The 12,620-nt window shown below is 36.4% G+C and overlaps 2 protein-coding genes across 2 annotated transcripts; one reads left to right on the top strand and one right to left on the bottom strand.

Annotated features, from left to right (window-relative positions):
• Positions 1-4,598: 4,598 nt before the first annotated feature.
• Positions 4,599-6,288, bottom strand: LOC126380731 (SCAN domain-containing protein 3-like). Its single transcript, XM_050030329.1, has one exon. It carries the CDS (start codon positions 6,282-6,284, stop codon positions 4,848-4,850), a length of 1,437 nt encoding a protein of 478 aa, XP_049886286.1. The 5' UTR covers positions 6,285-6,288; the 3' UTR covers positions 4,599-4,847.
• A 5,159-nt stretch (positions 6,289-11,447) lies between these two features.
• LOC126380440 (uncharacterized) lies at positions 11,448-12,620 on the top strand. The gene has a single exon (XM_050029832.1). The coding sequence runs from the start codon at positions 11,448-11,450 to the stop codon at positions 12,618-12,620; it is 1,173 nt and encodes a 390-aa protein (XP_049885789.1).

Below are 12,620 nucleotides of genomic sequence, written 5' to 3'. Positions count from 1 at the left end.
AGTTAAATGGCGTTTAGTAGTGGATTTCCGCAAATTAAACGAAAAAACTCTGGACGACAAATACCCTATCCCGAACATTACCGATGTTCTAGATAAGTTAGGTAATTGTCAGTATTTCACCACTCTCGACTTGGCCAGTGGATTTTACCAAGTTGAAATGAACCCATTAGACATATACCGAAAACGGCGTTCAATGTAGAACACGGACACTTCGAATTTCTAAGAATGCCCATGGGCCTCAAAAATAGTCCTTCTACCTTTCAAAGGGTAATGGACAATGTGTTGAGAGATTTACAGAATACAATTTGTCTCATCTATCTAGACGACATAATCGTTTTCAGTACATCCTTACAAGAGCACATGGTCAATCTAGAGAAAGTGTTTCAACGGTTACGCGAGTCCAACTTCAAGATCCAAATGGACAAGTCGGAGTTCCTTAAATTGGAAACTGCTTATCTAGGTCATGTCATTAGTAGGGATGGTATTAAACCTAACCCCGATAAAATTAAAGCTATCGAAAGTTACCCCTTGCCGAGAACCACCGAGCAAATAAAGCAATTCCTTGGACTACTTGGTTATTACAGGAAGTTTATTCCGGATTTTTCCCGAATAACTAAAATCCTGACACGTTGTCTTATTTATTTATTTAGATATCCAACAGCATTAACAATAGTCGTTTTCTTATATAATACATGTACAAAATTTCTTCGCCAATAACAGGATATCATAACATGCAAAGGAGACGTTTCAAGAATGTATGGCGCCCAGGCCTGGACTGTGTACACTGTTTTAATTGTTATTTTGCCATATTTTGGCCTAGTTTTTTTGTACAAAATTATAAAATACAAGTAATGACAGTCATAACAAAAAAAAATAACCCTAGCGTCAGTCAGCTGTCATTTGTGACAGTGACATTTCATATGTTTTTGTTTGATAATACAAAAATAACAATAAATACAGCATTTTTCGAGGCAAAAAAAAACTAACAGCGTGACCGGCCCTCATTAGGCTGCTGTATTGGACGTGTGTACAACGGTGAATTTGTGATTAGTTAAATCAGTGACTAAATGGAAACAGATCAATTTCCAACTGCTTTTTAAACTGTAGCTAGATGCCACTACAGTCCAAGACGCTGCAGTCAGGACAAACAACTGTGAAGATACCTAGCAGGTGCTCTTGTACATCTAACCAACATCAAAGATGCAAGGAGATTGTGATTGCTGGAACTACTTATACCTCTCGTTCGATATTAATGATAATATGGGATTCTGACTTGTAAAAATAAAACAATAATACTTTTTATTTAATTATTTATTCGTTTTCCACATCCTCTCTTATTAAAATACCATCTAAGAATGATGCCGGTGCTTCAATAATTTCTTGGTGCCGAGCCCAACCTAAATACCATACAATGGTCATCACATGAGCACAGCAACCAACAGTGCGGAGACCACAAACACAATTACAGTAATATCCTACGATAATTTCATTCCAGGTCGCACCTTGTCTCGCCAACAATATATATGTATAATAAGTTCTACCAGAATGGTGGCGAGACTTGATGCGACCCCTAACAAGAACAGTCTCATGTGATGACCTTACAATTTGGGATACAACTTCCAGTTCATTAGATATTTCCACCTCAAATGTACCATGCTGTCTTATATGCTCGCCATAGTAACTGCGGGCTTGTTTTATTTGGTATGTACCTAAGGCAAAGATTATAAGATCAGACATGGACATTTGAGGGAAAATATCTAATTCAGGAAGTTGAGCATCTATTCTAGTAAAGTGGGCTCGGTAGCGATTTATTCTATTAGTCATTATTAAATCACCTAGAGTATTTGGCATATTTCTTCGTTCTAATGCCCGATTTAAAATTATATCAGCATCCGGTCTATTAACAATTGTTGGATGGAAGGCATTAATAAAAGCTGCACAAATCCGGAAATCATCCATCAGATGGGTGGCAGCCATATTAAAATAATCATTTCTTAATAATTTATAATCTCTTTTAAAACGTCCATTCACCACTTCTACCACCCATCTGCATAAGGTAACAAATCTTGATGCATTAGCCCTGTCTGTCGGAAACTGTGTTTCGCCTGGTTCCAACGATTCTGGTTTATATACCTTATATCCTAACGTCTCTAAAAACGGAATAGCATCGCGAAAGCCTCTATCCAAAATGAAAATGTCGTTTTCTGTGAAAAACATTCTTAAATCATCATTTTCATTTCGGAATAAGGCTTTCACGATGTCCGCATCTGAAACAGTTGCTGGGTAAGGGCCAAATACATCAAGAATATGTCCATCTGTTGCGACAATCAGAAAAGGTTTAACGAGATTCCGGTACTTGTGCAAGCTATAAGACTTTTTTTGAAACATATAGTTAGAAGACTTTTGCAAATAAATGTATGTACCATCTAAAATAACAATTGGTTTTGGCTCTTCCCTGTTACCAAATAAGGCCTCGGGTATAATAAGATTTCTGTTTATTAATTCTTCCCTAGATAGGTGGTTAATACCTAAATAAAGAGGCACAAATAATGAATTTAGTGGCTCTCTAGCTTTTTCTAATAATCGAGTCACCGAGGACTTACTGGTACTCAAAAGGGAAGAGATTCTTTCATGGGAGTCTCCAGTTCTAACTTTAATTAGATAAACTCCTAATGCTGTCTTGGGTTTATCATGTGAGCTGAATGCTGGGTTTATCACATTCAAAATGTGCAAATATTTATCTTTATTTATTCCCGTCCAAAACTTAAATAAATTATCATCCATTTCTTCAAAGTTTTCAAAATCGATATTAATAAAATCATCATCTTGAATGCTTACCCTCAGCATCGACTCCATTTCTAAATTATTGAATGTTTTAGAAAATTGGTACTGATCCAGAAATTCCCAATTGTATACAGATTTATGCTCCGCACAAATTCTTGAATTTTCCATAACAAATATTTTTTGGCTTTTTAATATTCTTCGCTTTACATAGTCAGGAACTATAAAACGTTCTGGATTTTGACACCCTGGTACAAAACAACGGCCACTGGAATTTGTAGTATGTCCGAAGTTGTCCAGGGTCATTGTTGCATAATTTGATGGCACTTGACCTATGTTACTATGGCCTTGTTCTATTTGAAGGTTTTCTTGTGCTCGAGCTAAACAGTTTGTGCAGACCAGGGCTCTCTGTGGCAACTGTAACAAATGTAAATTTTTTGTTAGTGTTACATCCATTATTCTATAGCTACCTATGAAATATTTGATTCTTTTTTAGAAGTATATTGTATTGTATTATGAAAGAGAGATAAATTCAAAGTGAGTGCTCCCTAAATGTCTCTAATGACCTCTCTATGAAGGAGTAAATTCAAATTCAAAGTTCTTTATTTGTAAGAATACAGATACAAAATGATCTTATAGCTAGGATGTCCGCCATATTCGACCTAAAAGCAATAAGTAAGCAGTGTACTGCGATCTCAAGGCGGACAATATCTGCCAGTGGCTAACAGTGCCTACAATGGCAATCTGTACCTAATGGAGGAACTGTCATACTACTACTGTTTTATCTATTATACGTATAGAAAGCGAAAAAGTTAATACATAATATATTATTTACCTCACTGGGATAAATCCTTGCAGCCACTTCATCCCTCTCTGGACCTGTTAGTATGTGTGTGTGCCTGCGGAATAGGGATGTTTGACACCAAACACAGACATCACTATAATGACTGTGAGACGGGCCTGGCTCCAGTAACTCCTCGATATAAGTATTAATGTTGCGGTTGCATAGATGTTGCACATTTCTACGAGCTCTGACCCAACAGGCATAGCACACTAAACCTCCAGGGGGAATCTGTTAAATAAATAATATTTTTTAAAATGTAGGTAGGGATAGGTACCTGCAATACAGATATTTAAAGCATTTTGTATGTATTATTTTGTAATTATACTATATCTATCTCTTAAAGTAGTTTCTGGCTGATTTTGATACTATGAAAGTCAGTTTTCTGCAATTTTTTAGAAAGAAAAGAAGTATAATATTAAATTGGTACAAAAGAGACACAATGAAAGTCCTGCATTCTCACCTCTCTGGGATATATCCTTTGGACAATATTATCTCTCTCAGGTCCTTCTGGTATAGAGTGTTTGCGTTTCTGGACAAGTGACACCTGACAGCAAACACAAATATTGGCATTAGGAGGATTGACAGGGGGAGTGCTTAAAACTCCTTGTCTCCGAAGTTCTCTCTGTGTATATATCCAACATGCATAGCAAACTCTGCTTCCATCAGGTACCTGAAAGTTAACAAAAGTTTTATATATGTTACTGTAAAAGCTCGAACTACGGTAAATCTTAAGATTTAAGTGTAAGTCTTAGGATTTACCGACATGAGTTGGTAAATGTAAGTATTTCTGAAGATACGACGATGTTTTCGAGCTTTTACCATTCGAATTCAGTATATGCTAGGTTTTACCACTGTCAGCTGGTAGATGTTGGTTTTAGGAATAAAACAATGATTAATTCTTAATTATTTACTTTGAACTATTAGACAAAACAGGTACATAGTATTTTAAAGGTATCATAATGATAGTAATAAGTACAAACTAATACCAACTTATTTAAATTATTCTGAAAAAACACATAACGTATATCTCTGAATATCTCAATCTCTATCATATCTAACTGAATCAGTACTTCTCTATTTGGAATTTAACAACGACATACAAAACATAATGCTTACAAAAGCTAGTCAAACTTAATTATTATTTTTTTTATTATTTGGTTTAAAAGTAAAAAAAGACAATCAAATGTGATTGATTAATAGGTAAGGTACCTAAAAAAACATTTCACTTGTTACAACAAGGATTGCTGCTGTGGCATTTAGAATTACAAAGTAATCCTGATGATCTGCAGGTGCATTTTTTCGTCGAGCATTTTTTTTGACAATTACATTTTTTGAATCCTTGTCCTCCAGTTAACGACAATTTTCCGACAACTTCTCGAAGACTCACTTCTTTATCCGTAACAATTTCTTCTATCTTTATAAAATCTTCAGAGCATGCGGCGAACTGATTCTTGGTGTAAAGCTGTTTTAGTATTCCCATTTTGGTACCTAGTTGGTAAAACTCATTGTCCTTTACGTCTATCACAACTGCAATAATGCTTTTTGGGTCAGTTTTAGCTCTGTCAATTTCAGGTACTTTCAGTCTTACATTTTGGCCCACTTCCACATTTGAATATTTATCAGCTGACATGGTTTTCATTTTTTCAGCTTGGTTTTCCAAATTAACTTTTGCTTTTGTTCTTATTGTTTGAATAGATTCTATCTTCTTTGGTATTGGATCTTGTTGAGCTTGAATAGCGCTTTCTGTCTCTGAATCGGTTTGTATTTGAAAAGTTAGATTGGTATCATCACTATCATCGGTTATTTGTTTTTCTGTGGTCTGTTCCAGTGCAATAATTTCTTTTTCTTGTGTTTTGTTGTTCACATTTTTACTGTTTCCTTTTTTTATTCCTTCTGACTCATTACCAACCACGTTGTTTTCCTTGTCCTGTTCTATCATATTTTCAACATTTTTTCGGGAATGCAACACATTTTCCAAATCTTCTTCAGATTTTAATAGTCCAATCATATCTTTAGGAATAGCTGATGTCGCAATGCCCATTTTCATTGGACTACCAAACATTGCTTCGTAAGGAGAGCATTTGATTCCCTCATGATATGCTCGATTTTTCATGGCCTGGATAAATTTCAAGCCTTCTGACCACTTTGTAATCTGATTGGTTTCCATCCACGTACTGAGCATATTTTCTATGTCTTGATTTGCACGCTCTACCGATCCTTGACTCTGGCTATGCCTTGGCTTTCCGTGTACGATTGTAACGTCTGGCCACATAGAGCATAAATTTTCAATTATTTGATTACTAAATTCCCGACCATTATCGGAATGAAGGATGTTCGGCGCTCCAAAAGTGGTAAAAATATCCAATAGATGATATGCGACTTCAGTTGCGCGTTTAGTTTGAAGTGCACGAAGGATCACGAATTTAGTCAGATGGTCTTGATAAACTAATATAAATTTATAATTCCCGTCAGGATTAGTTTGTAGATCTATGAGATCTACTTGACAACGTGAGTTCATTTCACTATGAAGTATAGGCTTAATGACAATACCCTTTTTCAAAGTCCTCTGTTTCTTTTGACAAGGTTGGCATAATTTCAAATATGTCATGATAGCCTCAACTGTAATATTATTATACTTGCGGTTACATTCTTTGAGCATCCTTGTTCTTTCCACCGTGTCCAACAGCAAAATGCGTTTCTTCGAGAATGTTAAATAAATCGTCGTAACAAACATAATATTTGATTTCTCCATTATCTTCCTTCATTGGGGCAATTAGCTTTTCTTCGCCGCCTATAGTCAAAATATCATAGCGTTTTATACGCCTGTAATGAACAGCTTCCTTCTTTTTAATGTTCTTTGCAGTTTTTACTTCCTCTAAACACTTAGCGTATTTGTCCTTATCGAGATAAAAGTTATTATCTTTCTTGTTTGCCACAAGCTCGTCCATTATTTCATAAAATCTTTGCTTCATACTCATTTTTATTCACAAATAACTTTTAAACACCAAAAATACAATTAGAAATCAATTTATCGTGCGAGTTCAAACGTGTCAAACGAGCGACTGAGGCGAGCGGAGTGGCGGAGACGGTGCGCGGGTAGCGGGAGCGGCAAGCTACAAGTCGATGCGCTGAGCACGTTATGACATGTTTTGTTTTTCAACATTTACCGTGCCGTTAATGTAAATCCTAAGATTTACCAACGGAATGGTAGTAAAAGTTCGAATCGCAAATCTTTTGGGACATTTACCATTAGGAATTGGTAAATCTTAGGTTTTACTGGAATATCTTAGGATTTACTGCAGTTCGAGCTTTTACAGTAACATATACATAAATAAAACAACAGGTATTATTATTACATTGTTATGTATAGATTCATCTCTATTTTCTTTGTAAGGTAAGATGAGCATTCAAGATCTACCTTGAATATTGAAGCAAGAGTAGAGAAGTTGATCAATTATGGATATAATAGTGATAGATTGTCAGTCTATTGACACCATAAACCCTAGAGTCCCTTTACTGACTTTGACTGACCCACACAAGCACTTTTTTGACGTGACTTATTGTAGATTTGCTGCAAATGGCATTAACTACTTGGGGAGGCTGAGGCTTTGTTATTAGCTTATGCATTAATTGATGATGTATGTTACACTTATAATAATGTTAAATATTAGTAATCAATCAAAGTCAAGAAAACGTCTTACCGTTCTGGGTGAAATTCTTTCAGAAATAAACTGTTGTTGAGGACCTTCCCTAAGCAAATGGCAGCGTCTTCTAAATAAAGATGAATGTCACCAAACACACACATTTGTCTCAGGAGGCAAAGCAATATTGCTTGAGGTGCTAGGCACATCTTGCACAATATTTGAAAAACATCCCGAACATAATGTGCCACCTTCTGCAATCTAAAAAAAATATATTTTAAGGATAAGAAAAATATAAGGAACATTATTGTAGAAATCTATACTTATAATAAATCTGTAGAGAGGTCAATTCTGTACATTAAATATTTTTTCAAAATAACTATCAGGGGGTGATAAGTGGTCGATACTGATGCCAAAAATGCAATCAGTAAAATTTTTGTCTGTCTGTCTGTCTGTCTGTCTGTCTGTATGTTCCTTATAGAAACAAAAACTACTGGACGGATTTTAATGAAACTTGGTACAATTATTCTTCACACTCCTGGACAGGTTATAGTATACTTTTCATCACGCTACAATCAATAGGAGCAGAGTAGTGAAGGGAAATTCTTTTGTATGAAAAATCTAAACCACTCAAGTTAGACGTTTGAAATTTGGCATGCAGGTACCTTAGATACCGTAGAGGTATACTAAGAAAGGAATTCCCGAAAATCCTACGGGAACGGGAATTAGCGGGAAAATCCTTTTGTATGAAAAATCTAAACCACTCAAGTTAGACAATTGAAATTTGGCATGCAGGTACCTTAGATACCGTAGAGGTGTACTAAGAAAGGAATTCCCGAAATTCCCACGGGAACGGGAATTAGCGGGAAAATCCTTTTGTATGAAAAATCTAAACCACTCAAGTTAGACAATTGAAATTTGGCATGCAGGTACCTTAAGTACCGTAGAGGTGCACTAAGAAAGGAATTCCCAAAATTCTCACGGGAACGGGAATTAGCGGGAAAATCCTTTTGTATGAAAAATCTAAACCACTCAAGTTAGACGTTTGAAATTTGGCATGCAGGTACCTTAGGTACCGTGGAGGTGCACTAAGAAAGGAATTCCCAAATTCCCACGGGAACGCGAATTAACGGGAAAATCCTTTTGTATGAAAAATCTAAACCACTCAAGTTAGACGTTTGAAATTTGGCATGCAGGTACTTTAGTAAACTTAAAGCTTAGTTGCAACAGGATATTACAAAATTCCCACGGGAACGGTAGTTAGCGGGAAAATCCTTTTGTATGAAAAATCTAAACCACTCAAGTTAAACAATTGAAATTTGGCATGCAAGTACCTTAAGTACCGTAGAGGTGCACTAAGAAAGGAATTCCCAAAATTCTCACGGGAACGGGAATTAGCGGGAAAATCCTTTTGTATGAAAAATCTAAACCACTCAAGTTAGACGTTTGAAATTTGGCATGCAGATACCTTAAGTACCGTAGTGGTGCACTAAGAAAGGAATTCCCGAAATTCCCACGAGAACGGGAATTAGCGGGAAAATCCTTTTGTATGAAAAATCTAAACCACTCAAGTTAGACCTTTGAAATTTGTCATGCAGGTACCTTACGTACCGTGGAGGTGCACTAAGAAAGGAATTCCCAAATTCCCACGGGAACGCGAATTAACGGGAAAATCCTTTTGTATGAAAAATCTAAACCACTCAAGTTAGACGTTTGAAATTTGGCATGCAGGTACTTTAGTAAACTTAAAGCTTAGTTGCAACAGGATATTACAAAATTCCCACGGGAACGGTAGTTAGCGGGAAAAAACATTTGTATGAAAAAATCAAATCTAAATAAAAGGAGAAACTGACTGACTCAGTGACTGACATATATCAACGCATAGCCTGAACGGCTAAACGTAGGCATTTGAAATTTGGAAGGGACATAGCTTAGGTACCGTAGAGGTGCACTAAGAAAGGAATTCCCGGAATTCCCACGGGAACGGAAATTAGCGGGAAAATCTTTTTGTATGAAAAATCTAAACCGCTTAAGTTAGACGCTTGAAATTTGGCATGCAGGTACCTTAGTTAACTTAAAGCTTAGTTGCAACAGGATATTGCAAAATTCCCACGGAAACGGGAGTTAGTGGGAAAAAAACATTTGTATGAAAAAATCGAAACCGCGTAAGATAGATATTTTCAATTCAATTCAATTAAATTATTTAGTGCATTCCATGTAGTACAATAGGGTGTTACATAGGCATAGGAACTAAAACATGGACCCTATAGGGCACAGCAACGTTGAAGGGAAGAGAGGAAGTGTGTATTAAAATTAAAACTCAATGAACAATCAATTAAAAAAAAAACAATTCAATCAATTGATTCAATCTAGCACGCATGCATACCTTAGTAAATATAAAGTTTATTTTTGGCTGTATTTTGAAAAATGGGAGTTATTGGGAAAAAAAAATGTACTTATGAAAAAATCTAAACTGCATAAGTATGCACTCCCACACACACAAAGATCTCTCTCTTATATAACACGCCACGCGGACGAAGTCGCGGGCAAAAGCTAGTTAAAAATAAAACAGGATCAGAATAGGTAAAAGACAACCTGAATAATGAATTTATAAAAATCTATTGTATTATTGGTATTTACTTCATGTCCAAGACGTCGTTCGAGAACAGAAATTATTTCTTGACCAATATTGTCCGTAATGTAATATTGAGCATTCTCAATAATTACAGACGAGCAAAGTAAACAATGCACCATTGTGATGAGACTGAAACAATAAAAATCCTAGAATTAGACAAATAATTACTTAATTAGCAGAACTCATTTAGCTAACAGTTTTCAGTTTAAATTGAAACTATTTTAATTAGTAACTACAACAGAAACACAAGCCCCCCTTGTATGCTTAGGAAGTGACCAAAATCGCTTAAAGTAGCGAACTTACGAAGCATAAGAAAACTAGCGGGCAAACCAAATGCACCATTCCAAGTAGGTATCTGTACCTTTACAGTAGTCTTAAAACTCATACACAATTCATCTACACCAATATTATGATGAGGAAAGATTTGATTGTTTGAATTGAATAGGCTCTAAAACTACTAGATTGATTTGAAAAATTATTTCACCATTAAAATCCTACATTCTCCCTGATGAACATATCTTATATTTTATCCACCCGGGCATACGTGCAACGCTGGGGCGGACGGCTACTTTATAATATTATAGAAATATGCATGACTTACCAAGTAGAGGGCTCAAAAATAGAAGTCCAATCAGAAGCAGTATCGAAGTCCGTGAAGTAATGCGTGAGGTCGTCGGTCCAAGGTAAAACACAATCCGAGTCACAGTGCAAAGAAGTCCAGAGAGAATAGCGAAAAGGTCGTCGGAGATCACACCAGGGAAAGCACTCATAACACACGACATCGAACGAAGCGGGGAAACGAATGGCAAGATGCATTGCTTTGAACATTACGGACAGATAGGTAGGAGTGGGGCTTATCAGTTAGTGGTTACTAGTGGGTTACTAACACAATAGAAGCGGCTTACATGAATCACAAGTCGCTTTACTTATAAGATAAAGAAAACAAAAGAACAAAAGGACTCTAGCCGAAGCCGCCGATGCACTTTCTTTATTAATGAAAGATCGTTATCTTTGACCTGTTACAAATACAGCTGCAATTCTAAGTATTTGTATTGTTAGTTAAAAGTATTTGTTATTTTAGGTTTAAGTTCAAAACGGCGAAAACAAACTTAAAACGCGGCGCGCGCTGTTGATTGACAATGAATTGACACAAACTAGGTACGTTTAGAAACTATAACTCCACACCATTTTCCAAAGATGATTTTTACAATATTAGATAACGGAATAATAAAAGTTCATTAATAATAATAAAAGCAGTTGGTAGAAGGGTTTCACGCTTTTGATTTTATGGTTATTTGTTTCTTTTGATTTTATGGTTATTTTTTTATTTTGATATTACAATATATTTATTACAAAACTGAACTTGACGTTCAGTTACATACTTCTGAACGAACTTGTAGTATTGGTTTGTGTGAAAAAAGGCGGGAACTTCGAACGAGATAGGCGGGCTTTTTATAATTTTACTTAAAAACCTATTTTAAAGCCCCTTTTTTTTGCCTGTTTTCACTATATTGTGATTTAATTAGTATCGTTCTCATTGTGAAATATGAACGTCGCATCAGGGGGTGTGGGCTTGGTCCCCACCCCCACGCCGTCTAAGCAGAAGGCCTCTGACGACTCTTCTAGTGAGTATGAGAAAAGCTCCAAAAGAGCAGTAGCTTTTATACATACCACTAGAGGCCTCTTTAAGGAGCACCACGCGATATATGAAGATCTTACGAGAAAGGAATACCCAGTGCTCATCCACTCTGCACAAAACACAAACAAATCAAAGATCAGTATGAATTTATTGGAAGTTAATAAAATTCTAAAAGATGTGCAAGGTGTACAATATGTCAAGCCGACAGGTAACTATTACATAAAGGTTTTCTTCGCATGTTTAAAGGACGCAAACTCATTTCTACTGAGTAGGGACTTGATGGAGAAGAACGGCTGGATTGCCAAGATTCCCTTCGACACCATTGAAGCCCAGGGAATAATCCGAGCTCCTGTCGAATTATCTGAGGAGGAGATGCTCGAACAGTTGACTGCTTCCTGCAACATAATTGGTGTTAAGAGATTTACCAAAAAGCAAAATGATGGAACTTCTATACCCCTGCCTACTGTTCTCATAACTTTTTTGTCCACCACACGCCCCGACCACGTCATTTATGACCGTATTTGGTTCACAGTATCAGAATACATCAAGCCACTACTACAATGCTTTAAGTGTTATAAGTTTGGTCATGGCAGTGGTGCTTGCAAAGGAGATCAGATATGCTCTATATGTGCCGGAGATCATTTTTTCAAAGACTGCGACAACCCCACATCTCTCAAATGCTCAAATTGCTTTGGCCCACATACAGCTGTGTCTTACTCATGTCCCATCAAGTCTGCGAAAAACAAAGAGATTAAAGACAAAATCAGTGGTAAATATACTTACGCATCAGCTGCAAGAAAAGTTCCTATTGCCAGCCCCGACCCTGTTGTACGTAATCAGTTGGTAAGCAGCAACAGCAGCAAGTTTTCATCTTCAGACCATCCTGTGCTTCTCTCAGTATCAGCTAGGACTCCGAGGGGTCGCATGCTGGTTGCAGAGCTCATCAACTCTGAAGGTGTGCTCCATTCCATAACTAAAACAGTAATAGACATTATCAAATCGAAAGAATCTAAAAGCTCTACTACTCCCATATCTACTCAGTTAATTAAAGAATTGCTCATTTCCAACTTTTCTGCTTAA

Source organism: Pectinophora gossypiella, chromosome Z (assembly GCF_024362695.1).
Source record: "Pectinophora gossypiella chromosome Z, ilPecGoss1.1, whole genome shotgun sequence".
Classification (NCBI taxonomy): domain Eukaryota; kingdom Metazoa; phylum Arthropoda; class Insecta; order Lepidoptera; family Gelechiidae; genus Pectinophora; species Pectinophora gossypiella.
Note: the sequence above shows the minus strand (reverse complement) of the source record. Positions and strands in the feature narration are given on the sequence as shown.

Coding starts and splice junctions, on each gene's coding strand:
- LOC126380731 (XM_050030329.1), bottom strand. CDS start 6,284: ATGCTCAAAGAATGTAACCGCAAGTATAATAATATTACAGTTGAGGCT.
- LOC126380440 (XM_050029832.1), top strand. CDS start 11,448: ATGAACGTCGCATCAGGGGGTGTGGGCTTGGTCCCCACCCCCACGCCG.